General features: G+C 34.4%; 1 protein-coding gene across 3 annotated transcripts; it reads right to left on the bottom strand.

Moving 5' to 3' along the window:
• Window positions 1-23226: 23226 nt before the first annotated feature.
• Window positions 23227-26259, bottom strand: LOC120071262 (NKAP family protein). Of its 3 annotated transcripts, none has more exons than XM_039023425.1 (7): window positions 26173-26255; window positions 25481-25709; window positions 24992-25070; window positions 24838-24900; window positions 23977-24018; window positions 23830-23886; window positions 23227-23594 (listed from the first exon to the last, which is right to left on the bottom strand). In XM_039023425.1, exons 2-7 carry the CDS (start codon window positions 25693-25695, stop codon window positions 23502-23504), a joined length of 549 nt encoding a protein of 182 aa, XP_038879353.1. In that variant the 5' UTR covers window positions 25696-25709; window positions 26173-26255; the 3' UTR covers window positions 23227-23501. The 3 variants fall into 3 exon arrangements, with proteins under 3 accessions (XP_038879353.1, XP_038879355.1, XP_038879354.1); XM_039023427.1 differs by having other exon boundaries at window positions 23268-23594; window positions 26177-26259; XM_039023426.1 differs by lacking the exon at window positions 26173-26255 and having other exon boundaries at window positions 23268-23594; window positions 25481-25833.
• Between the last annotated feature and the right edge of the window lie 1713 nt (window positions 26260-27972).

Below are 27972 nucleotides of genomic sequence, written 5' to 3'. Positions count from 1 at the left end.
GCTAGCAATCCTATATTTCATGAATGAACGAAACATATTGAATTAGATTGTCATTTTGTTCGTGACAAAGTTGTTCGTGGAGATATCAAACTCACGCTCATACGTTCTCAATTGCAGCTTGCTGATATTTTTACCAAACCATTGTCGAGCTCTTCTTTTCTTCCTTTGTTATCCAAGATGGGTATTATTGACATTTTAAGTCCATCTTGAAGGGGAGTATTAGAATGAGTTAGTTTTATGATTGAGTTTGTTATTCCCTGTTATTTGACAGTTGTCATTCTTTTGTTCTCATGCACTTATTTATAGTACTTGTATTCATTCTCCATCAATGAAGCAAGTTTATTTACTTCTTGCGTATTAAGGTTGAAGAAGAGAAAATGAGAAGATTAGAGGAAGAGGGAAAGAGAAAAGAAAGAAGATACAAATGGGAGTGGTTGAAAAAGAGGAGAAAATGGGGGAGAAAAAAGTAAATTTTTCTTCTCTTTTAAATCTTACTTTTTCTTGTTATTTATTTTAAACTTTTTTAATTGGATTTTTTTAAAGTGGATCTAGGTTGGTTTAATTGAACTCAAATTGAATGTATGACATTCAAGTAAAAAGGTAATAAATCAATGATAATGTGATAATGAAAGTGACATTATTATTTTGGGCAATCGACCTTTTTTATCTTGAAAAACTGAACACTTTCTAAAAAAAAAACTTTTTTTTTATGTAAACAAAAAAAACTTAACATGGTAAATTACTTTTTTACCATTCCAACCATATTAAATTCAATCAACTTCGTATCTACAATCAACCACTAATTGAATGTTTTAATTTCAATATCCATTTTTCAATTTTTGGATTTTCAGTTTTTCTAATTTCAATTTTTCATAATTCTTATCATATTTTTCATATTTAATTGAAAACTATTTTTAAAATTACATATTCACTATTCAGAATCAAAATACATACAAGTTAAAATTTCAAATTTAAAGAGTTAATGTAATTCAATTCTAAATCTTATATTATAAGAAGTTTTTTTTTCTTTTTGATATACATGAGATTAAAAAAAATGTTTTAATGATTTTTAAAGCAGTTTGCATTATCTTCTAAAAAGGGCGATTTTTTAAATATAAAAAAATGAGACAAAATAATTACAATCTGTAACAAAAAAAAAAAAAAATTATTCATGTCATTTGAAAACATGAGCTAGAAGCCCAGTGAGTGACTGACATGTAAAGCATAACGTTCATACATAAATTTCATATTAACACTGAAAGCTTTCACTGAAAACATAAACTTGACAACTATTATTCATGTCATCATCAACATCACATAGCACTTTTCTTACTTTGCTAGACTATGCCTTAGTCTATTTGTCTAGAGTGGCCCTTTTGCTCACTCCTTATCATTCTTTACTGCATTACTACTTAACTGGGAAGGAACCCTTTTTGTTCACTTCCTACAATCATAACTTGCATCCTTAGTTGAGAGAGAACCTTTACTCAATTCCTAAACGTCAATCCATAGCTAATGTGAAGTGATCTCGATACTACCAATAACAACTTTTCTTTCATTCATGTAATTCTAGTTTAAGTACCGTCATACCTTAAGTACTACTATTCAGATACCTTCTCCGTGTACTTTAGTATCGAGTACTTTAGTATCGACTTATTCAAATTCTAAGACAAAGCTTTAGTACCTTTTCCATGTACTTCAGTACTTAGCTATTCAAATTCTAAGACTGAGCTTCAGTACCTTCTCCGTGTACTTCAGTACTGAGCTATTTAATTTCTAAGACTGGGCTTCAGTACCTTCTCCATGTACTTCAGTACTGAGCTACTCATACTCAACTTGCATATTCTTTTCTCTTAACAACTTCGTTGCCCAAAACATTCTATACTAACGCATCCTCATGGTCATTGAAAAGCATAGCATAAGTATAACATTAATGTGGGATGCGCTAATTGGTAACTATTTGAGAATGGTTGTCATAAATAGCTTTTAGTAAACATGCATTGCTAAATATTCATAAGCATTAGCAATTTACTTAAAACATTTAAAGTATTTAGAGTCACTTACAGTCTTTGGCAATCCTCTTCATGTATATGCTTACTGTGTGTTGAACACTTAGCCAAATTCTTAGGCCTTAACTTGAATAGGCAGCAACTTCATTACCATGCATCCATGCCTTATGTTAGGCGTTCAAGCCTCCGATGCGACCAAGCTTTCAGCTCACGCCTATTGCCCATCGCATGGCTCATAGCATAGCAACCTTTGCGCCCATCGTTTAGCTCATGTGCCCATCTTGTGGCACATTAACTCATGCCCTATGCGTTCATCTGGTTGTGCCCATCGTTCAGCTCATGCGTTCATCTTATGGAACATCAACGCATGCCCCATACGTTCGCCTGGTTGTGCCCATAAAATCCAACACAACCTTGCACTTACGGCTTCAATATGCGTTGCATAGTCTAATGCTTCTCAGCGTGTCCTAGCGCCAATTCAACCTCCAACACATGCGCTCAACATCATCGTCAAGCCCTTGCTTGCTTATTCAAGCAACTACCTGCTTGCTCAAGATTCCATATTTAATTTACAATTTCAATAACTAATTTTCCAGGCCTTTTCTCAAGAAATTTCCTTCTACAAACATTCTCTAAATTTTCTTAGCAAGCTTAACTTAAAATTTCAGCTCAAAATTCCTCATGGTTGTGCCGAAATCCTCAGATCATCAAGACTGACCCAATTTACCCGAGAATTCGACGTCTAGCCGGATTCTTTATACACCAGCTCGATTTTGCTAGAATCTCCCTCCGACATTTCAACCTTAGCAACTAGACATACTCAGGGTTTGAAGATCTGAAATTACTTCATTTGCATGAGGGATTTCTTCAAACCTCTTTTTCAAGTCAAGCTTCCCTTTTAAACTAGCGGCTGTTATGTTCTCCTTTTAACATCAAGCTGCCACCTCATCCTAAAGGATAATATCAAACCTGAGTATGACATCTGGTTAGCTGATCAATCACCAAGATGATCTTTCCTTCTTGGTTATCGACGCAAAGGTCAGCTCCCAAGCCAACGCTTGCAACCACATGGCCGCATACCTCCTCAATGCATCGCCCAATCTGGCAAACGCATAGCTCACTTAGAGGCTATTGCGTCCCTCCTTTGTTCCCATACTTCTAAGCCAACGCCCCACGCATAGCTGTCTTATCATATCAACCATGCATTAGGCCTTCCTCGTTCCATAGCATAACTTTAGCGTGCATCACATACTCCATCGTCTAGTGCCCAGTGTCTATCGTCTAGCGCCCAACATCTATCGTCTAGCGCTGATGCCGATCGTGCAGTGCCAGCGCCTCGTCGCTTAATGCTATCATCCAACGCATAGCACATCACCAACGCATAACAACCTTATGTACCGCAAGCCTCAGTAACGCAAGACGTTTCATCATGCGTCCACCATGGTTTGTCTCATCGCTTAGCTCGTCATCTAGTACTACTGCCGCATAGCACCATCGCATAGCGTTGCCGCACACTTTGCTAACCTCTCAAGACATAGGTTGTCGTATGCCTTATCAATGCATCATGCCTCTCAACTCATGCATTCATCCTTAGTACCAACACATAGTTTATCCTTGCCTTCAACACTTAGCCTCTACAAGTCTTGGTTGATACACATGCAACCTCATGCGTCCACACTTTTCCATCAACGTATGCCTACACTTTGCTTCCATACTTAGCCAATTTTCACTTGTTATATTATCTAAAACTCACCCGACTAAGTATTTCTAACACTTAAAATTTTCTTCCTCCATCTTCCTACTTCCTCTACCTCCTTTCATAATTTTACTTAACATGTCTGTTACTCACTTTTGTAGGAAAAATGGAGTACGGGGTTTATAGTTAGTGATGGTCTATTAAAAAAGAACATGGTTGTAAGCTCCATCTCACTATGACCTTCACATTCACAATCACAAAACACTCAGATTTAACAGTCAATAACAATTCAAGAGTCAAGGGAGGTAGTATGTTGAGGCTTGAAATTCTTCTGTCGTTTACCAAATGATAATCGATTGTATAGACGAAGCTCTAAGAACTAAACGATAGTTCAATTATGTAAACGATCGGATGAAAAGTTAGACAATCGTGTAGACGGCAGTTGACTCTAGCTAGACGATCGTGTATATGACAACTGATAAGCTAAACGATTGTATAGACGATTGGACATGGAGCTAAATGATATATCAAGCACTGTCTATCACTGTCTAGCAAGTGAGCGCCTACACAATCATGCAACCAACGCCACATGATCGTGTAAAACACTCTACACGATCGCATAGCATTAGCTAAACGATCGTTTAGAAAATGTGATACGATCGTGTAGTAAACTCCACATGATCGCAACACAAAAGCTATTCGGTAGTTTAACTTTGTAAAATTTAAAGAAAGCCTAAAACGAGAATTCTATCATGAAACATCCATCAACAATTCATCCACAAACATTTATCACATAAATGCAATGCAGATAAGAAAAAACCCATAGTTTACTGATAAATATATTCAAACTACTATCAGTGTCTATCAATGTTTAAATATATATTATATATTTTTGAAAAGTCTATCAATTCCTTAGTTTACTGATAGACATTTATAGACTTCTATCAGTGTCTATCAACTATCAACTCAATTACTATAGTGCATAAAGCTTCTAGTTTTAATGCGAAAAAATGAATCAACCATGGATAATCCTAATATTACAACAAATTTTACATAAAAAATGAAATCAATATATAAATTTTAATAACCAAAACTGATATACAGTATCAGATGGTAAAAAAGAAATATTGACTTTCAAATTGACCATTAGACAAGTTCAGTATCAATATCCATGATCAGTTCATCAAGTATCTTCATTTTCAGAATAGTTGTGATGTACACTGATTGAAAGATATCAGTGGATACCAACACAATGGTATATTAGTGTGTATAAATGATAGACACTGATAGAAATCTATCAATGTCTATCAGTATATATCAGTGTTTGTATAAATGGATATATCACATGTTTCAATCTAGAAAAGGAATATAAACAAATAAATATTGTTAGTGATGGTAAGCTCAATGATAGAATTCATGTTATCATGAATTCTATCATTTATAGACAATGATAGAAGTCTATAAATGTCTGTTAGTGATGGTCTATTAAAAAAGAACATGATTGTAAGAGCTCAATCAATCATAGTATATCAAGCACAGTATATCACTAGTGATAGAGCTCAATCAATGTTATAAAGAATGATAAAGTTCTATCACTTTCTATCAGTGATAGACAATGATAGAACTTGTCAAAAAACAGCTTTTACCCTAGGGGTATTTTAGTAATTGTATGTACCCTAGGGCTTCCCACTAGTCTATTTATTTGGCCTATTCTCTTGAATTTTGTGAACCAGAATTAATAATAAAAGTCAGTCTCTATTGTGGTTTTTTCCTCCCTGATCTAGGGTTTTCCACGTAAATCTTATGTTCATTTCTTCCTTTTATTTTCAACATGGTATCAAAGCATGGAAATGAAACCCTAGCCGTCATCGACGGAGCTCCAATCGTGGACATGAAAGCTGTCATCCAAGTGGCTGAAAAGGAGTACCTTCAACCCGCCCTTCAGCAGCTGATCCCAGCCACCGTAGCCGTCCAGTCACCACTGATAGATGAAACGTTCCAGATCAAAGCCGTCGTCAATGGTCAGAGACGCTCGATCCAGCCACCGTAGGGAGTATTGTCGACATCGTTCCAAACCAAGGGCTCGTTCGACGGTCAGAGACACGGGATCGGGCCAAGTCACATCGTTGGGATGTTGAAAAACCCTTCGTCCACGTCGATCATGCCGCACTAGCCGATCGCCCCTGTCTCTGTCCAACTGCTGCTATTTCGGGCACCAATCCTGACACAACCGACCGCTTCTTTCTCTGTCCAATTGCAGCTGCTTCAAGCATCGATCTGAGAAGATGACTCAACACAGCTTCCGTTCGTGATTCCTTCAGCTGGGAGCTCGATTCCAGCATACACAACTGGTTCTTCCCATAACCAGCCATTGGTCGAAGGTTCCTTTCCAGCCGCGCCAAATCATGGTGGCTCGACCCAATGTCCTAATGATGTTCGATGATGATTGGCATATCTCCCAATGCAGATTTCAGATTTAGAAATGGCTCTTGGCACAAATCCTCAACCAGATTTCTCGGCCAACATACCAGTATACTCTAAAAACCCGGTAAATTCTTTCCCTATTTTACCCACTACAAATATTCTGCCTAGGTTTCCCTCAGCAGATAGTACGACCAGCCTGAGTACTGGTACCTCTGATCAGTTCTTCTCATATTATCCAATTGCTGGTAATGAACAAATTAGGATTGCATATGAGTCGTTCACACCTGTTGCAGGAAAAGGGCATTTATCTTCGTCTGAGGGTTTGGTTTTGCGTGATGTTTTGCATTTTTCTAAAATTTCATATAATTTGTTATTCATCAGTAAGATTACAGGAGATCTGAATTGCCAGGCAGTATTTTCACCCGACTCTATTTTATTTTAGGATCTGAGCTCGGGGGACGACGATTGACACTACTCGGCACGATAAGGGACTCTACTTCCTGACTGATGATGTTTCCTCTAGGAATAATTATAGGACTAGCCTTGTCTCCTTAAATTTTTCTAACTCTGAGAATGATTTTCTATTATGCTATTACCGCTTAGGACATCCAAACTTTCAATACATGTAATACTTTATTTCTGCATTTATTTCGCAATATTAATATGTCTTCTTTAAATTGTGAATTGTGTCTTCGTGCCAAATAGAGTCGTGTCTCCTTTCACTCCCAACCCTATAAACCATCTAAACCTTTCACCTTAGTCCACAGTGATGTTTGGGGTCCCTCACCAACCACAACCTCCACAGGAAAATGCTGGTTTGTCACTTTTATAGATGACCACACTCGGCTTACTTGGGTCTTTCTTCTCACTAATAAGTCTGTGGTGTTATCTGTATTCCAACAATTCCATACCACTGTGGAAACCCAGTTTAATGCCAGGATTGGTATTTTGGGAAGTGATAATGGGCGGGAATTCTTTAATGCTTCCTTCCAGGAGTTTCTTGCATCCAAAGGGATTGTCCATCAGAGTTCGTGTGCCTACACTCCCTAGCAAAATGGGGTAGCTGAAAGGAAAAATTGCCATTTGGTGGAAGATTTCATGTCCTTAATGCTATCCACGTCACTCCCGTCTTACCTATGAGGTGATGCCATCTTTACTGCTGCTCACTTAATCAACCGAATGCCTTCCCGAGTCCTTAACTTTCAAAACCCATTAGACTGTTTGAAAGAGTCCTACCCTACTACTCGTTTAGTTTCCGATGTACCACTTCAAGTTTTTGGCTGTGTTGTCTTTGTTCACTCCCATGGTCCAAACCGCACGAAATTTACCCCCCGTTCTAAAAAATGCGTCTTTGTTGGGTATCCATTCCATCAGCGTGGGTATAAATGTTACCACCTATCCTCTCGCAAATATTTTGTTTCCATGGATATCACCTTCCTTTAGGATCAACCCTTCTTCCCTGTTAGCCATCTTTAGGGGGAGACATCTAGTGAAGAGACTAATTGGTCCACATATATAGTTACCTTGAAGTCATCTCCTATTCCCGAACATGTCGGGCCTATCCTCCCTACCAATCAAGTCCCATGGATAACATACTATAGGAAGAATCTTAAGAAGGAAGCAGCGTCACCTGTTGCATCTCCGACTCTGGTCCATGAGTCAAACTCGACATCAGGTACGTGTATTCCTAAAATTAATGAGATTGATACTTGTACTGAGACTAATGAGTGCATAGAGGAAAAAGGAGGAAAAGATGCTGATAGCACCATTATAGCAGATGGGAAGACGACCATGAATAACGATTCAGATATAGCTCTAGAAAATGTGAGTGATACTAGAGATAATGGTGAAAAGGTGGTGATTTCTGAAGATGAAACCCAGGCAGAGAAGGCTAGTGATCACAGTAGAAATTCTGAAAGTCTGAAAGAGTATGATGCTTCTCTTGATCTTCCAATAGCCCTGAGGAAAGGTATTCAGTCATGTACAAGGTACCCGATGCATAGTTACATGACATATAGTAAACTAACATCTGAATTTAGGGCCTTTACCGCTAGTTTAGATACATGGGTGATACCGAGTAACATATAGGAAGCAATGGGAACTGAAGTTTGGAAGGCTGCTGTTATGGAGAAGATGAGGGCTCTGGAGAAAAATGGAACGTGGGACCAGATGATCCTACCCAAAGGGCACAAGACAGTTTGATGCAAATGGGTTGTTGATCATACAAGGCCAGGTTAGTTGCCAAAGGGTTTACTCAAACCTTTAGGGTAGATTACTCCGAGGCTTTCTCTCCCATAGCTAAACTCAAAACTATCCGAGTATTGCTATCATTTTTAGTTAACAGAGATTGGTATCTGCATTAACTGGATGCAAACAATGACTTTCTCAATGGAAAACTTGAGCAGGAAGTCTACATGAATCCTCCTCCTGGATTTGAAGATCAATTCAAACAGTGAGTCTGCCGGCTGAGAAATTCGTTAGCACTACCATAAAAAAGATAACACTAACATTGATTTTGTCATCAATTTGGCTTCAACTGTAAATATCTCTCTGAGTGGATATCATTTGGTCGTCTTTACAATAATTTGGCTTTAACCTCTAGGACTTCAACTAGCATTTTGAAACTATCTCCAAACATCTCAAGCCTTTCTACCCTTAGATCTACTTTTATAAGAGCAAATTGTATAGGAACAAAAGAGGAATAAGGATAGATTTAGGAGTGATTCTAACATAGTTAAAATGACTTTTGTTATTTTCCAAATCAGACTTAAACATACTTTTAATCATTCAAAACCACAAACAAGAAGTAAATGAAATGAAATTAAAAGTTAGAAATTGGAACTATATGTTCTAATATAACTAATTGTCTAAATCATACAGGTTCAATTTATCTCATGTATTATTAAGAATGGATAAAGAGTGGATTAAGATTAGGAACAAGTTATCAACTGAGTATGCAAGGAGTATATTGATTCGTTGATGTTGCAAAACTTTATGTTAATAAGTCAGGAAAAACAAGACGTCCATGCAGAAAATGTATGAATGCTAGGTGGGAGCCAATAGATGGAGTTGAACGACATTTATTCATTAATGGAATTTCTCCATATTATCATCAATGGGTATATCATGGAGACCCAGCCGACTTGTCTAGGGGATACGATAGTCACACATCTCAATCAACACATGATGATGGATTAAATACGATAGAGATGAATGTCATAGATGAAGAAAATGAAAATTTGAATATTATAAATGATCTACAGTGTCTAATTGCTTATGTAAATGAAGAAGAAAACAAGGATGAGATGCAGACCAATGCCCAAGAAAGAGACAACAATTCAAGCTTATTTGAAGACTTAATGAATGAAGCACGCAACTAGTTGTACCCTGGTTGTACAAATTTCTTGTCATTGTTGTTCTTGGTGAAGTTGATACATATTAAGGTTCTTAGCGATTGGACTAACAAGTCATTTGATTTGTTACTTGAATTGTTAAAAGAAGCATTTCCCGTTGGAGCATCTATACCTAGTTCATTTTATTAAGCAAAAAGAAAATTATGTGACTTAGGACTTGGTTATGAGTGTTTTCATGCTTGCAAATATGATTGCATCCTATATTGGAAAGAATTTGTTGATTTGGAACAGTGTCCAATATGTGGTGAATCTCGGTACAAAGTTAAATCTGGAAAAAGTAAAAAGATTCCACATAAAATTTTACAACATTTTCCTGTAATACCAAGATTAAAGCGATTGTTTGCATCTAAGCATATTTCACCTAAAATGAGGTGGCATAAAGATAAACATGTTGAAACTAATGGAGTGTTGCGACATCCAGCTGATGCTGAAGGGTGGAAGCATTTTGATCGTGAGTTTCCTCAGTTTTCTTCAAACCTACGTAATGTTCATTTAGGACTAGCTTCAGATGGATTCAATCCATTCGGGAATATGAGTACTTCATATAGTATGTGGCCAGTGGTGCTCATTCCTTATAATTTTCCACCTTGAAAATGCATGAAAGAGACAAATGTCATTATCTCCCTTCTTATACCCAGTCCAAAATCTCCTGGAAAAGAAATTGATATTTACTTACAGCCATTAATTGAAGAGTTAAAGGAGTTATGAAATGATGGTGTGCACACTTACGATTGTGTTAGCAGTGAATACTTTCAACTACATGCTTGCTTATTGTGGACTATTAATGACTTCCATACGTATGGTGACTTATCTGGATGGAGTACCAAAGGTTACCAAGCATGCCCTATTTGTAAAGAGGATACATCATCAATGAGGCTACGAGGAAAACAATGTTTTATGAGGCATCGACATTATCTTCTAGATAATCACAGTTGCTGTAAGAGTAAGCAATTTAATGAAAAAGTGGAACATAGACCTCCTCTAGTTGACATGGATGGAGAAGATATCTTACAAGAGGTGAATTTGTTAAACTTTCCCATGCTTAGCAAACATCCAAATAAACATGATAAAAATGGAAAAGAAGTTTAAATTGGAATAAAAAAAGTATATTTTTCCAACTTTCATATTGGTCAAAACTTTGAGACATAAGTTGGATGTTATGCATATTGAAAAGAATATTTGTGATAATTTGGTAGGCACATTATTAAATATTGAGGGAAAGAATAAGGATACAACTAATGCTCGTTTGGATCTAGAAGGTCTATATATATGGAAAGAACTACACCTGCAAAAGGTAGGAGACAAAGTTGTAAAGCCACACACTGCATACGCATTGATACTACTGATAAGGTTGCATTCTGTAAATGGGTCAAATCAGTCAAATTTCCTGATGGGTTTGTATCCAATATATCAAGATGTGTGAGTGAGAAAGATGGAAAGCTATGGGGGCTAAAAACTCACGACTCCCATGTTCTGCTTCAAAGGCTTCTTCCAATTGGTGTTCGAACATATTTGAAAAAAGACGTGTTCACTGTTGTCTTTGAGTTATGCAATTTTTTCTATGATCTATGTGCAAAAACAATATCTATAGGGGATTTGGATCGATTACAAAAAGACATTATAATCATAATTTGTAAGTTAGAAAGAATATTTCCACAAGCATTTTTTGATGTAATGGTGCACCTAGCAATCCATTTGCCCTATGAAACAAAAGTTGCAGGTCCAGTTAGTTATAGTTGAATGTACCCTATTGAAAGAAGCTTACGAACATTGAAACAATATGTAAGAAACAAAGCACGTCCTGAGGGTTCTATAGCAGAAGCATATATAATGAATGAATCGTTGGAATTTTGTTCTTTGTACATAACTGGAATCGAGACAAGATTCAATAAAGATGAAAGAAATGATGAGACTTCCAGATGATGAGATATGTGGTGAGTTTTCGATGTTCAGATAAAATGCGGAACCATTAGGAGCACCAAGTTGGTTAAAGTACACTCATCTTAATATCTCATTTTCTTGTGAATTGTTTTACAAAAAGGACCCAACGGTAAACCAATGAACCTAGTGGATTTATTTAGGCAAACACACTATAGGAGTGATAACTCTTTTGTTAATCAGGCTGCAAATGATGCATATGTAAGTTTTTATTCCTCAATGTAATTTTATTCATATACAATTTTCATACACTAATTAGTTTTAATTATTTATATAGAGTCAAATGGTTGAGCTGAGAGAATTCTCCCCCCAAGAAGGGTCTGAACGAATATCAGATGAGGAAATATGCGAGCAGGTGTTGGGCCCAAGAGTGGGCCTTGGTAGGAGACCGAAGGGTAAGAAAGTGAAAAAAATCTAGGGGATCATCGTCCAGTGCATCTTCATCAAGAATTATAGAGGAGCAACAACAAGAGATAGACTTCTTAAAGGCTAGATTTTTTAGATTGGATGAACATGACGCCAAAAGACAAGTTGAGATGGAGGACATGAAAGTTATGCTCTTACAGCTCATGAAAGATAGATCGAACTAGGTATGTAATGCTTAATTTTATGAAGTGAAATATAGATGATATGCAATGGTGAAATTGCGTTGAGCACTCAAGTTTCCTCAACGGAATCTAAGTGTAAACTCCACTGAGTTTCTCGGTAAGTCCAGGGTCAAACTCAGGGACTTGTGAAAATAGGTTGCGTTGGTAATTTTTAGGAAAACTTTGCGGTAACCAGTAACTCAATTAATTCTTGGTTTGTTGTTGATTGCGTTAATGAAAAAAAATAAACAAATGCGGCAGATTTGAAAAAAGTCAGTTGTGTGATAAATACACTGAGTATGCGGATGAACGGGTTAAAAAGGTCTTTAGCTAGCGTTACTTGGGAATGCGTCAGACTATGCGATCATGCTACAACCATGCACAACAAGTGATTTCCCAATGCAAATATGATGCTCCTAAGTCTAGGATGCATGTGTTGAATGCAAAAGTGTCCATAGAGCTTATCCCTAAGTCTCTACTCTTTTCCTATGCGATGATGCAAAATGCATAAAGACAAGGTGACCTCATACAATCATATCCTATCTCTAGGATGCATGCGATGCGTTGATAACAAATAGTGCTTATTCCTAAGCTCCTATCTCTTGATTATGCATTCTAATCTGACTCTCCCGAGCTTAGATTCTAACCTGACCTTCTCAAGTCTAGATCCTGTCCTTAGACTACCCTCCCAAGTATCTCTAATGGACAAATGAAGCATACATAATACAAGATAATCGCATAGAATGAAGATTTCCTAGTTGTGCTAGCTAAATGCTTCTCAACCCATTCAACTGATTTAGCTACTCATGCGTAAATAACAGAGAGTGAACGAATTTAGAGAAGTAAATTCCATTTTGATAAATGAGTGGAGTACAAAATAACAATGGAAGTTAAAGGTAGAGAGCCTGGTAGCAATTCCTTGCTGACCGAGGCCTTTACACTGTAAATCTCTATTTGGTTCCAAAGATGTTCCTGCTTCCGCAGGCGTCAGCCCTCTCTCTGTCCTTGAAGCTTCCGGCACTCTCCCAAGCTTACCGGAACGATCTGTTGGCACAACCTCCTCTCTCGCGTCCGCCTTAAAATGAAAGAAAGCTATGAACAAGGACGTGCATACCGAGCGTATGAAATTTCGAACTGCTAAACCCCTTTTCTGAAAGTTACCTTTGGTATTTATAGAACATACAAGGTGAACGGTGGCTTCTCTCTCATGATTGCAGAGATGGGATGACTTTAATTCCCCTGACTGATGCGCCGAATATTTGTCACCGAAAAGCTGAATGTACTTGTATCGTTAGCGGCTGTCAACTTAATTCGGATTCGACTGTCATCAGCTTTCTGTCCCATCGCGATTAATTAGCCTTTCATCTAGATGCGCCCACCATGTTGCGTCGACCAAGTTGTGGCAATCCTTCTCGGACGAATGTTTGCGAACACGATCACTGCAAAGCCTTGCGTAATGCTGTGCTCGACCAATGATTTCCTATGATCATCCACCTTGCGTCAACGCATATTCTGCATAAAAACACAAAAATCAAATGTTCCCATGCGATGAACGCATGCTGTCGCAATATTATGAAATTGATGTTTAATGGACGCAATTTAACATGTTCTATCAATGCAAGCCAACATTGTTTAAGAACTTAGTACTATGATAACGTGCATTTCTGCCTGTTATCAGTATGAGCTTTTCGACTTTCGTAGTAAACTTAATTGTAAGATTGTATATATTGTTATCCTGCAGTTATGGTAACAACATAAGCGTATAGTTATGTAAAGTATAGTCAATGTTGTTATTCTGAAGTTGAGTTTGAATTTTATTTTATGCTAAATTAGATGATTGTGTATGTGTTGTTATCCTGCAGTTATGGTAACAACATAAACGTATAGGTGTTTCAGCATCTCTAGGTAAGAAGTTTGGTTAGGTTTTACATTTTCATTGTGGATGTAATTGTGGATGTTATAAAACTCATGGATTAAAGTTTTCAATATATTATTAATCTATTATGGATATGTACTTCATTTTGGCCATCTTAATTTAGTTGATTGATATTTATAAGATTCAAACAGGTATGACACTTGGAAAAAAAAAACATATCTAAAAAACATAATAAACAGATTTAAAAAGGCATTTAAATCTATTTATTTATTTATTTCAAGAATTCCCGACGACAAGGAGTTAGGCAACAAACTCCCGACGACGACTACATACCGTCTAGATTTAAAACTATCCCAACAGTAAATAGAGACCGTCAGGATAAAGATATCGCCCGACAGTCCCTACCCGTCGAGCTTTATAGCTCTCCCAGCGGTCTACATCACCGTCGGGATAGTTTTAAAATCCCGATGCCGTCAAAACTCGTCGAGATAAAAACTAACCCCAACGGTTCAAAAGATCGTCGGGCAGATCATAAATGCCAACACTCGGCCATCGAGTGAAAGCTTAAGTCTCGACAGACGGGTGTCGGGTTAACCTACCAAGGATGCGTCGAGTATCCAATACCGCGCGATCATCTAGCAAGCGAGTACCTACGCAATCATGCAGCCTACGCCACACGATCGTGTAAAAAACTCTACACAATCGTATAAAAATCTCTACACGATCATGCATCATTAGCTATACAATCGTTTAGCAAATGTTATATGATTGTGTAGTAAACTCTACATGATCACATAACAAAAGCTATCCGATCATTTAACTTTGTAAAATTTAAAGAAAGCCTTAAAATGAGAATTCTATCTTGAAACATCAATCAACAATTCATCCACAAACATTTATTACATAAACGTAATGCAAAGAAGAAAAAAAACTCACCAGTGCTGTAAACGAATTAGATGAAGAAACATACACTTACAAACAAAAAAAAATAGAAGAAAAAAATCGTACCGTGGTCGAGGAAGAAGATCACGACGTTTGACGAGAAAGAAAGAAAAACAACGTTCAGCGAGGAAGAAGATCAATGCATTCGACGAGGAAGAAAGGAGAACAGAGTTCAGCGAGCGCAGCAAATCAAATTTGAAGAAAAGGAAAATCGGCAAGAAGGAAAATCATGGTGTAAATAAGGAGATAAGGAAAATCAATACGGTGTTTGTAATTTGAGAATGACGAGGAGGAAAATCACAGCATCAACGAGGAAGCAGAGTCTAGCGAGCGCGACAAATGAAAATTCAAAAAAAGGAAAATTGACAAGGAAGAAGGGTATTTTTGGAAATTTAGAAAAAAAGGAAAACTAGAATTTGTTTTTGCTATAAAGTGTAAATATTATTGTTTTTTTTTTCCTTATTTATAAGAATTTCCCTTCTAAAAAATTGTAATTTTAACCATATCTCGATATGTTTGAATTTGCATTAAATATGGTAAATATCTAGGAAATTTTTCATCTTCTACCTTTTAATCTCTCTTCTTTATCTTCTCCAAAATCCTTCCTCTACAACTTCCCTTTACCAATTTGCTTTCTAATCGCTAACAAGATAAAAAGAGGAAGATCAACGATTTTCTCTCCTCTAGTGCTTACTCTTTCTGGCCATTTCCAATCTCGAATTTTGGATGCCTTTCTTTTACGACTCTATAATTATTCTTTGCCAAAATAAAAAAAAGAAGTTAAAAAAACCAAATTTTTTTCATTGAAACCTGGTCGGGTTTCATAGGTTAAGAATGGGGCCAACACTAGGGCACATGGAGACCACTCACGCGGGCTATCTCTGGGTTAACCTGTTCTGTTTTTAGCCTAGTGGCAGCTTGGCCGGGTTATTCAACTGGCCCTACTTTTTTTTTAATTGATTTTTGTAATTCTTGAATTTTCCATCTATTATAATACTTTTTTTTTTTTTTTTTTAACAAATTGGATTTGTTTTGAAGGTTTTTTAAATGAAATAAAAAAAAAACTCGTAAAATTAAAAAGGAAAAATGGTTGATGGATAGATTTGACTCTTCAAATCAATAAATTAGTTAATTTTAAAATATGACAAAGTTAGGGAAAAGAAGGGAAAAAAATTCTTTTTAAATAGGTAAAAAAAATGTGAATACAACCTATTCCTAAATTACAAGATTTTGAAAACATAAAATATTAATCTAATCTATTTCTAAATTTAAAAAAATGATTTTGAAAAAAAAAAATTAAAAAAATAAAAGGAAGATGAAAAGACTAATTGCATGAGGAATAATGACATGCGTGAAAAAAAGAAAAAAAGAAAAAAAAGGTTGAAAAGTCACACTTACACGTGTCTACATGAGAGAAAAAAGAGATCGCTTTAAATTAATTTTAATTATCTACTGGAAAAAATGTAAATTTAAATATGTTTTGTTATTTTTGAATATATGTGCATTAAATATTGCGTATATCTATGAACTCTTTATTCTATTCCTTCTTCTTCAAGATCCTTTCTCTGCAACATCCTTTTTCCAATTTTTTTTCTAATTGCCGGCAAGATCTCTAATCGCCACCTGAGTATAGAATCATTTGCACCGGTCCCAGGTCACCTCCTACCTCACCTGGTATTTTACTTTCCTAAATCGACCAGAGACAGGGTCGCTTGCTCGAGTATGGGACTAAGGCAATGTCCAGATTAGGGATCTTGGTTGAGTTGGATTTGGTTGAAAGATTATTTGAGTTGTAAATTTTCTTATTAAAAAATGAACTAACTCAAAACTTTATTGGAAAGTTTTGGGTTGGATTAGTTCGAGTTAATCATGTTATTTATTTGAAATTTCCTTCTAAAAATAAGGAAAACATACCTATGTATAAATTAAATTTAATTATTTTTATATATTAAATTAAGATTAACAATTTCAATTTATATAATGAAAATTTTATTTCTAAAGTGAACCTATTTTTAAGAGTGATTAAAGAATAAATTATTAAAAAATAAAATATTGGGATTAAATAATATTAAAATCAATATATGTATAAATAATTGTGTTATAAATAATAAAAAATATATATTTAAAAGTTAATAATAAATTTGGGTTGGTTCAGGTTTGTTTGGATTATATTAGGTGAACTCATGAATCAACCCAACCCATAAAATTTTCATTTATTTGAACTCAATTCAATCCATGATAACCTAACCCAAACCGTACGGATTGAGTTGGATTAATAGATTTTTCTGAATCATCGAATTTTTTGAATACTCCTAGTCCGAATTAGCATGGTCTTGTGCGCATCCTACCCTAGTTTTTCATCCCTGGTGTGTAGCCGGTACCTGGCGGCTTCATATACGTGAGGGGTCCAAAAAAAAACTTGTTTCTTTTTAAAGAGTCCTCTTTTCCAAATCAAAACTTTGAATGGTCCAAAAATGTCGATTTCCTTTTATCTCTTTTAAATCTTACTTTTCTTTTTATATATTATCAATTTCTTTTTTTTAGTTGGATTTTTCTAATGGATCTAAGTTGGCTTTAATTAGTTTTGTAATTGAAAACATATTGAATTTAATTAGATTGTCACCAATTTGTTTTTAATTAATATTTCTAATTTAGAATATTAAAATCTAAATTTAGTTTAATTTGAACTTTCTAAATTGAATTTCAATTTAGTTTAATTTGAACAAAAAAAAGTTTGATTTTAATTAAATCTTTTTAGGTAGATTTAAAATTTAGACTTTAAGATCCTCGGTAACTATTTCATTTTTTTTTAAAAGAAAATCAAGTCTATTGATATTACTTATACATCCAAATTTTTTCTCTAAAAAAGTAACCTTTAAAAACTTACTTTTGCTTTTGAAATTTGGTTAAAAAGATGCAAATCATTATACGAAATGAAGAGAAAATTGGTAACATTTTGAAAAATCAAAAACAAAAACCAAATGATTTAAGTTCTTCATACTTCAATGTATGAGACATAGTGATTCCTGTCAACTGTCCCCCAATATACGAACTTTCATTCTCATTCCAATCACCTCCATATCGAATAAGTAAACACTTTTCTGTCATCCTACAAAGCAAGAGAACATTTGTCATTAAGTTATACAAGCAATTACCTTCAAAATACAAAAACCAAATGGTTACCAATGATGTTTGTTTCTTCTTATAAAAAGGAAAAACAAAACAAAATTCAAATACCTACCAATTACATTTTTCCCAAACTCAATAATCTAAAAATATAAGACAAAATCCAAACTACCAATCAACCAAGTCTTAAATATTTATGGACATTTAGGATGCTGAGTGGGTTATAATAGTCCGTATTTATTATAGTTTGTGGGTTATAATAATAATAGTATGTGTTTGGAGTGCAGGTCATTATATTCTGTGCTTGGGTACCCAGCATCACTTAGATAATAATATCTTATACAATGTCCAATTGTATCAAATCATAACTATTGAGTACTACGATATACGACAAGAAGTTGTGTGTGTAAGTTGTTACCCTTCGAAACCTTCAATCCGTTAAGTCGTGATATTGCATCTCTAAGCACACGAGAATCAGCTGCAAAACCTTCTGATCCAAGTAAGACAAATATGAAATCGCCATTCGTGTCACAAACACCAAGAACATTCATGGCGATTTCACCCGTCCTCATCAACTTGGTTGATCAATGGCACCCATGTTGACCTTTATGTACATACCATCTAACGCACCTAGATAATCCTATGCAAACACAACATATGAAATATTCATATACATAAGTTATCTAAACTAGACACGGGTAGCGTGCCAACATTTGCTTAGTTTCACTATACCTCAAACTATCTCCATCTCGGATCTGTACAGCAGGTTGTGATTGACAAAGGTTTTTTCAACAGTACTTCATGTAATCGTAAAACGACATTGAGAACAGAGTTGAAATGCCTAGAAACTATTTTACCAGACCTAACAAACTGTCTACAAACTACTTTGTTCTTAGCATCGTGGCCTAAGATGTTCAGGAACATGGCGACCATCGCCTCAACATCTACAACTTCTGTTCCCACTAATTAGCCAGTTGTCCTTAATAAAGTACATAAAATGGTAAAATATCTTTTATTCATTCGTGTGCTTTCATGACAACTTAAATCAAACTCATGGATTAGTCGAAAGTATGTTAATTGCCTAATATGATGTCTAGTGTGATGTGGTGGGTATTCTATCCTCCTGTAGTCGTTGAGTAATAGCTCTAGTGTTAGCAGAAATTGACGTTGGGTAGTTGTGAACACCATTAGTATGGTTACTACTTCTTAGGGGTCCATTATACCATAGATTACGAAAATTAGCTCCTGAAACATTTATTCATGAGTGGTTTTTGAAATTTATGCAAAATTTAATTTTAACTTCAAACTAATGTACTTTTAATCTAAACAAGAATATTCTTATCATGGAATTTTAAGTACATACAAAATTGTATTATATAGCTTAGTAATAGTAGTAATAGTGACTTACAATACTTTTTAATGTTTAACATTAAGATTAAAATTTTTATCTAAATTTAGAGTGCAACGGGATGAAATTGAAAGTTTGAAGTAAAAATGCATATTTTTTTCTTTTCTCTCTTTTCTACTTCTTTAAAAAAATAAGTTTAAATCGTTATCTATGGACTTTTAAGTTTGTTCATCTTAATCCTTAAAGACAATTATTCATAGTTGTTACTTTACTTTTAATTTATCAATAAAAAATGTTGTTTGCATTTTTATCAAATATATCCAATCCTACCAAATGAAGCAATCAAATGGTATTATTAACATTTGCTGCTAATGACTAGCATGCTTTAACCAATAGATAAGTGCAAGCCCTACAAACTTTTTTTTTTTTTTTTGTATTAATCAACAATAACCATATTCAATTTCTTGCAACGTCTCGAATAATTTCATTTTTTTAATATGAACATGGAAATTAAAATTCTCATTGATAAAATCGTCTTGATTTTAGTAGGTTTCATTTTAGGCTCGTGATCAAATCTTAAGTTTTAAATGAAAAATAAATCAAAAAAGAAAAATGTGATGAAGCCTAACAAGTATTTAGGAAGAAAATCAAGCCTTTTAAGAATGAAAATTGTTGTAATAAAAGAACAGCAAAAGCATAATTAATATATAACTAAATTATTTTAAGAATTTAAGTTTTGTATCAACAAACACTTCAAATATACAGGATGAAATTTGAGGAGAAGAAAGCACCCATGTACAAATTAAGGAAAAGCAAATAAATCCCATAGTTTACACGGTTTTAGTTGTTGATAGAAGAAATTGGATGAAATTTGAGAAAAGAAGAAGTACAGATTAGGTTTCACCCGACCTAGAACATTTGAAAGAAAAGATTTTAAATCTACCAACCATAGAAATAAACAAGAAAATAGTGAGATAAATAGTACGAACACAGACAATAAACAGAGAAAGGAAAAGACTACCAAGAAGGATACAAAAGAAAAGAAAATTGAGACAAAGAAGAGTACCACCTTATGTACGATAGAAGGAAATGTAAAACTTCGCTTATTCTCTAATAAGTTGAACATTATGATAATAAATAAACAGATGCTTTAATAATAACATAAAGAAAAAAGTGAAAGTGACTCAATAGGAGATGTGATAAGCAACACAAAAGAGAGAGAGGGGGAAGAGACTTACCAACAATTGTGTTGTGAAAATGGGGTTGCCCTCGTAGTTGTAAGGAAAAGAAGTCTCATTTATAGAGAAGAGAAGATATTAACATTCTAGATGATGAGTAGGTCATGTTTAGGTGTACTTATGGTAATAAATAAACCTTGGAAACCCCACCTAGTGAAATAAAGTGAATAGTATACCATTGATGTGAACCAAAGAAACCACTATTGTCAATCACATCAGGTGAAGTGACTTAACAATGAATAAAGTATTATACAAATCACTACTTGCAATCAAACTAGAATAAACCAAACAAGAACAACTTGGGAAGCAAACAAGAATAATAACATAGTTGCAATGAGATTGGAAGAAGAAAAAATAAATAAATAAAATAAAATAAAATAAACAAGGAAGCCAACAAACAATTAACTATCCTAGTATTATGCTTAGACGGTAAGAACCAACCTCATAGCAACAAAATTCTTTCCTAAGTCATTCTGAATTTTGGATAATATGATGTACTATGGTAAATCAGATACATTGATCATTAGAGTCAATGCAAAAACAATCATTGAAATAGTAGCAGAGACCAAGAGTAAATAGATAAAGAAACAAGGAGTAAGGGACGGATAATCAAAGATCAAGAAGATAGCATACCTATGACCTATAATCGAAGACCAAGAAAGAGAATCACATCATGGAAATAGCATTATAATCAACATTTATAACAGTTATTGAAATTGCAGCAGAGACTAAAAGTAAATGGATAAAGGAATAAGGAGTAAGGGACTGCAATCAGAGACCAAGAAGATAATATACCTTTGACCTATAATCAGAGACCAAAAAAGAGAATCACATCATTGAAATAGCATTGTAATCAATGTTTATAACAATCATTGAAATAGTAGCAGAGACCAAGAGTAAACAGATAAAGAAACAAGGAGTAAGGTACCAATAATCAGAGACCAAGAAGATAGCATACTTTTGACCTATGATCAGAGGCCAAGAAAGAGAATCACATAATGGAAATAGCATTGTAATCAATGTTTAAACAATGATAAAAAAATGAATAGGGACCGATAATCAGAGACCAAGAACAGGTAAAGAAAAATGTAAATACAACTATAATCAGTGTTTATACAGTGACCAATTATTAGAGACCAAGAACAGATAAAGAATCTCAAGGAAATACAATTATAACCAATGTTTATACAGTGACATACAATTATCAAAGACCAAGATCTAAACACTGAAATCATGCATAGAGCAAATAATCAGAATAAGCTGAAAAGATATGTAAAAAAAATAAGCTTACATTTGTCAACAAAATGAAGGAAACAAAATTACAATGACTCATCATCGACTGGTGAAGAGAAAGAAGACTTGTCATTTGATCTGGTAACCCTACCAAGATCTGAACACTATCCTCCATCCCCTACCATGCTCCAAACGAGGATCTCCATCCCCTACCAAGCAAGATCTGAGCTCAACATGGTTTTAGGATTTCGGACTCAGATAGACAGAAGGGACAACACAAAAGATTGGAGAACCAAAAGAAACGACAAGGTGAAACCTTCGTTTGAAGCAACAAGATAAAAAAGAACGGGAGTGGTGTTCAGAACGGCAAGATGAAAGAGGAAGCCAAAAGAAAGGGTTACGGATCTAGAGAAAAACACAAATCTAAACTACCAAACATACCGTAGTCTAGATCTGCGTAAGGTTTCTTCAAATCCGACCAAAGCAATAACAGTTGATCGACAGGAACGGAGAAGAGGAAGCTCCAAAACCCACCAGAAACAACGCCGATCGAGAACAATGACGAAGCCCTAAGAAGAAGAAATGGAAGGAAACGAGACGAGGGAAATAATACAAACAAACAAAATAATCGGAGTAAGTAAAACGGGAGAATGTATAACAATGGTTTGTAGGTTAAATGTGGGTTAAGTGGGAACAAAGAAGAGGAAGCTCCAAAACCCACCGGAAACGAATCAAAACGAGAACCATGGCAAAACCCTAAGGAAAAAAGAACTAAAGAGAGAGATGGAATGAAACGAGATGGAGGAAATAATACAAACAAGTAAAATAATCGAAGTAAACAAAATGGGAGAGTGCTGGAACAATGATATATTGATGAATTGTGGGTTAAGTGGAATTTGGGCTCCAACTATTTACTTGGATGATCTATAATAGCCCACCAGCCTAACTCCAAATAGGGGACCCAAACGCCCCCTTAGAGACTATTTAAGAACCCGTAATAGAATGAGTCTAAATTGTATGATGAGTTACAATACCATATTTGAATTGAATGATTTGAACTCAACTTGTAATATTAGACTCAATCCATTCCAAGAGTTTTTAATCCAACCCTCTTTCTCACCATTTTCTCGTTTCACAATCTCATTTTCGTTTCAACCTCGGTTCCTCATACATTCCAACATTTCTCTAATTCTCAATAATCCTAATTACATTCCAATCTCTAAAACAATCCCTTAAAACACTAGAAAGGGAAGAAGAGGAATAGAGCAAAGTATTAGGTTTGTATGGTTCTACACAATAGTGAGTAATTCTCTTGTACAACTCCTAAAAATCACAATACTTCATGCAAACAAGAATAATAAAAAATCAATGTACCATAAATTATAATCATAACTAATAGTCAATCATTCTTCCCATCCCATTCTATTCCATCAAAAATAAATAAAACAAACTAAATCATTTTGCATTTCAATTTCAATTCTTGTCCATAAGGAATTAAAACAAGATCTCCATATGTATGCATCAAAACATTAAGGGAAGAAAGTTCACAGGCTTAAATACGTCTCTACAACATAATCAACACACAACTGTTGGTTGAATTTAATTTTCTTCATGCAGCAGCTAACAATTCAATTCTAACAATGCCTCTTTCCTTCAGTTCAAACACAGCCATTAGTCAAAGCTAGAGTTCAAGAATTTCAGTAATTCATTTCTTTTGTTTTCTTCAGCTTTGTCTTCCTTTGATTTGTCAAGTTTCAACAAAATCTGCAATAACAACAATTCATGAAAACTATATTATCGAAAATACTCTATAAGCTGTTCTCTTCTCACCAACCACTGTTAAGTTATGCTACCCGACTTTTTTCAAAGTCATTCTTAATTCTCCTAGACCTGTTGAATATGAGTGACAAGTGCTTTTGGTCAAGGCAAAAGTGTTCTCAGCATTGTCAAAAGCACTCCAAAACATGGGCAAAAACAACTAAGAGATTGGATCTTTCACCTTTTTGCCAGAGACAGCACTCCGCCGTGTACCATCATCCTTCTCCCGTGCTAAAAACTGTTAAATAGATGAAGTGACTGTGAAGTTGAGATAAGACATGTCAAGAAAGAAAGATAATTGCAAAATAAACAAAGCTGTGAAGGGAACCTTAGACAGCTGCACAGGGCTACTACTCTCTTCTGGTTGTTTCTATACATCGACTCCGAATGCCAGGACAAATCCGCATAACAAACCATTCAAGGCAAGTCAATCAACAGCCCGATCATCATGCCACAGACCCCAACTCCAATTTCAAAGAATCAATCAGTAAATAGTCATAGAACATCTCACATCATATCTAATTTAGAAACCCCTCCGAAAACAAAATCAACTATCGATGCAGTCTAAAGATTCGTATGACTAAAAACAATAAGATCATTTGGCAAATAGATCAATACTTTCAGCTTTATTCTAAAGATTGCATGGCTTATCAGACTGGCTCAAAACTTTAGCCTGAAAGCTTATGTCTTCTTTAGATTATAAGTGGTTAAGGACTTTTATACATGAGGATTCTGCCTCGATGATGCTTGGAGTCTTTGTGCCTCCTTTAATGATTAGAAGAATAATATTATGCTGATACTTATTCAGGCTATGATTGATTCTACTACCAAGGACTAAAAATACATTGAAGATAGAAACTCAAATGACTTAATAAGATTTTCATTGGAGAGTGCACCTCTTCGGAAAGAACTTTTTTTAGACATTGAATACATGTATTAGAAGCTAGATCGACTTTATCATAATATGTTCTGAAATAATATGTCAATAGGAGTCTTTTATCTAAATAATATGTCAATAGGATGTAGATAGAGTAAAAGCCATGATGCATAGAGGTTATTTCCATGGTATTTCTCAGTTCATCGAAAGTATAGCATTACAGCAACAAAGGCAAAATAGTATGCTTATGAAGAAAAGCGGGGGAAGGGAGGGGAAATACTAGAATAGCACACAAACAGGGTAGTGGTCTACCTCTTTAGCTTTATGTTTACGCCTCTTATGGTGATGACTCCTACTTCGCTCCCTCTCCTTATCCTAAGATGCACAGAGAGAGAGAGAGAGAATAACAATAACAAGGTGTAAACTACAAAGCCCAATAGAAAAAATATTATATAAAAACATCTACCCTCTTTGCTCTATCATTCCTCTTATGCCGCTTTGAACGGCCAGACGTTTCAGGTTCGCTTTGAGAAGAGCTATTGGTTCTACATGTGCATAAAAGAACAGGTAAGAATTATCTTGGGTACATAACAAGTGCTATGCAAAAATACTTGACTAGAAAAGCAGCAACACCACTCACTGAGACAAGATTTTGAAAAGTAAAAATTAGGTTATAAATTAGCCCCTGTTTCATAACCATTTCAGTTTTAGTATTTTGCTTTTGAAATTCATGTTTGTTTTCTTCCAATTTATCAATTATGATTTTCATCTGCAATAAAGAAATTCTTGAATGCCTAGTCAAATTTCAAAAACAAAAACGAGTTTTTGAAAACTAATCTCCCAATCTTTGTCGAACTCTTATCAACAACAACCAAACAACCAAGGTAACAAAAGATCAGAAACAACTACGGAACAGCATGATACGAGAGAAAGTATTCAAGTTGCTGAGGTTTACCGGGAGTAATCAGATTCGGAGTCGGAGGAAGAGAGAGAATCAGAGGAGGAGCGGCGGTGCCTGCGATGGCGTTTAGAATGAGAGCGAGACTTCTTACGAACCCTAAGCGTGTCCCGATCCTTTTCACGGCGAGCTCTCCGGCGACGGCGACGGCGAGAAGACGAAGAAGATGAATCAGAAGTGTAAGATGTCGCAGACGAAGATGAGGCCGCCATTGATCAGCAATATACTACAAGTTACAGTGAGGATATATAATCATCTGATAGAGCACAAAATTACTCAGAAATCAAAGGAACCCATTCAACTCAAAGAAAAATCAGTATCAATGGCATCATAGCAGCAATATATTAGTTTTATACATGACTTGCAATCATATCATTGCTAACTATCCTTTCCTATTCCTCAAATTGTTGGATCCGCAAGTCAAGCTACAAGACTAGAGCAAACCACAATCAATTTGAAACATAGAAATATAATACACCAAAAAATCCAAAAAGAAACACAAACAGGAAAAAAAAAAAAAAAGCAAAACGAAACCCTAGATCGATCAGAAGAAAACGAAAAATACCCCCAAAATTTTAAAAAGGAAACGCTAAAAAAGCAAAACAAAACCCTAGATCGAGCAGGAGAAAACGAAATTACACCGAAAATGAAACAAAAAAGAAAAAAGAAAAAGAAGAAGAAGAAGATACCTACGAGTAAGGGAGAGTTGTCTTTCACTAAGCAAACCCTCGATGTAAGCTTATTAACGATGCTGGTCAAATTTTTCAAATATATTATTATTATTATTATTAGGTTAATTTAAAAAAAAAAAAACGCCCCCGAATTTTTTTTCCTTAGATCAAAAATATCTTTCAAGTTTCAAATTTTTAAAAATATCCTTTAACATTAAAGAAAGAATGGTTTAAATAATATTCTTGTCGTTAATTTTAGATGAAAATTATTAAAGTTTTATTTTAAAATATTCATAGACTTTCAAAACGTTTAAAAAATACACTTAATTTAATAAAAGTTCAAAAATATCTTCACAGTTAGTATTAAACAAAATAGTTAATTTTTCAAGACAAAAATGACTTTAAAAATTTTTAAGAAAATTAAAAATGCTTCTATTGATCAATTTATTTAAAGTGTTTTTGAGTTCAAAAAAATCAATTTTAAAATAAATTACACAGATATCCTCACTTTTTTCACATAAGTACTCTTATATTTCTCTTAATTTTTCAATTCTTAGCTTACACCAATGTTCTCAACAACTAAAATAAAAACAAAAATCATAAAATTTCACAAAATTCCAAAATCAAAATCTCATCTTGAAACATACCAAAACAATAAATAGAAATAAAAAAGTATTTGATTATTTATTGTACATATAGATACTCTCATATTTCTCTTAACTTTCCAATTCTTAGCTTATACCAATTTTCTCAATAAACAAAACATACCAAAATGTTGCGGCATTGAAGGCCCCTTCACGAAGCGCCTTGAAGAGCAAATTGAAAGGAGTGCCTCTTCATGCACACGTATCAAATGGAGAGCGATGTGGCACCACAAGACAAGATTGCATGTTTGTGTAGCAAACTATCTCTATGAATGACGTGGGGCACAAGTGTTGTAGCACTTGCGCAACGTCATGTCTCCTTTTGCTCGATTTCACCGTTTTGCCTCCTATTGCTTGATAATTGTTTTATTTAAACCCGAATTGCATATGAAACGTCCCAACGACTTTTTTTGCTCGATAACCTATCTAAGAGCTAAAATAAATATTAAATTCCTAAGAACCAACATGATTTAGGCTGATACTTTTTTATTTGACTATTTATTGTTTTGGTATGTTTCAAGAGAAGATTTTGATTTTGGAGCTTTGTGAAATTTTGTGATATTTTATGTTATAACTTAAAATTTTGGTTTTTATTTTAGTTGTTGAGAAAATTTATATAAGCTAAGAATTGAAAAATTAAAAGAAATACGAGAGTAGCTATACAAAAAAAAATGAGGATAACTATATAATTTAGTTTAAAATTGGTTTTTTTCGAACCTAAAAAAACTTCAAATAAATTGATCGGTAAGAGTATTTTTTTTTAATTTTTAAAGTTATTTTTGTTACAAAGACTTAATGGTTTTATTTAAATACTAATGGTGGAGGTACTTTTGAACGTTTATTAAGTACGTTAAGGATATTTTTGAAATATTTTAAAAATTCAGAGATATTTTTAAAACAAAACTTTAATGGTTTCCATCTAAAACTAACGACAAGGGTATTGTTTGAATTCTTTTTGAAAATTTAAGGATATTTTTTAAACTTTTGAAATTTATTTTTTATACAAAGTGTTATTCAGGGGCATTTTTTTTTTTTTTAATATAATTTAACCTTCTTCTTCTTATTATTATTATTTTCTTTTTTTAGGTCACATGTGTTTTTTTAAACATTGCTAGTGTTTTTACACGTGCATAAAAATATTCAAAATCTTTTTTTATGAAATATTATTTAATAT

The sequence above is a fragment of the Benincasa hispida genome, chromosome 2, assembly GCF_009727055.1.
Source record: "Benincasa hispida cultivar B227 chromosome 2, ASM972705v1, whole genome shotgun sequence".
Taxonomy (NCBI): domain Eukaryota; kingdom Viridiplantae; phylum Streptophyta; class Magnoliopsida; order Cucurbitales; family Cucurbitaceae; genus Benincasa; species Benincasa hispida.
This window is presented reverse-complemented; position numbering and strand designations above follow the sequence as displayed.

Excerpts from the sequence above, each read along its gene's own strand:
- LOC120071262 (XM_039023427.1), bottom strand. The coding sequence starts at position 25,695 with ATGGCGGCCTCATCTTCGTCTGCGACATCTTACACTTCTGATTCATCT. Across the intron at positions 23,887-23,976 it reads GCCCTGTGCAGCTGTCTAAG|TTTTTAGCACGGGAGAAGGA; the intron begins GTTCCCTTCACA and ends TCTATTTAACAG. Across the intron at positions 23,595-23,829 it reads GTGCTGTCTCTGGCAAAAAG|ATTTTGTTGAAACTTGACAA; the intron begins GTGAAAGATCCA and ends TTGTTATTGCAG.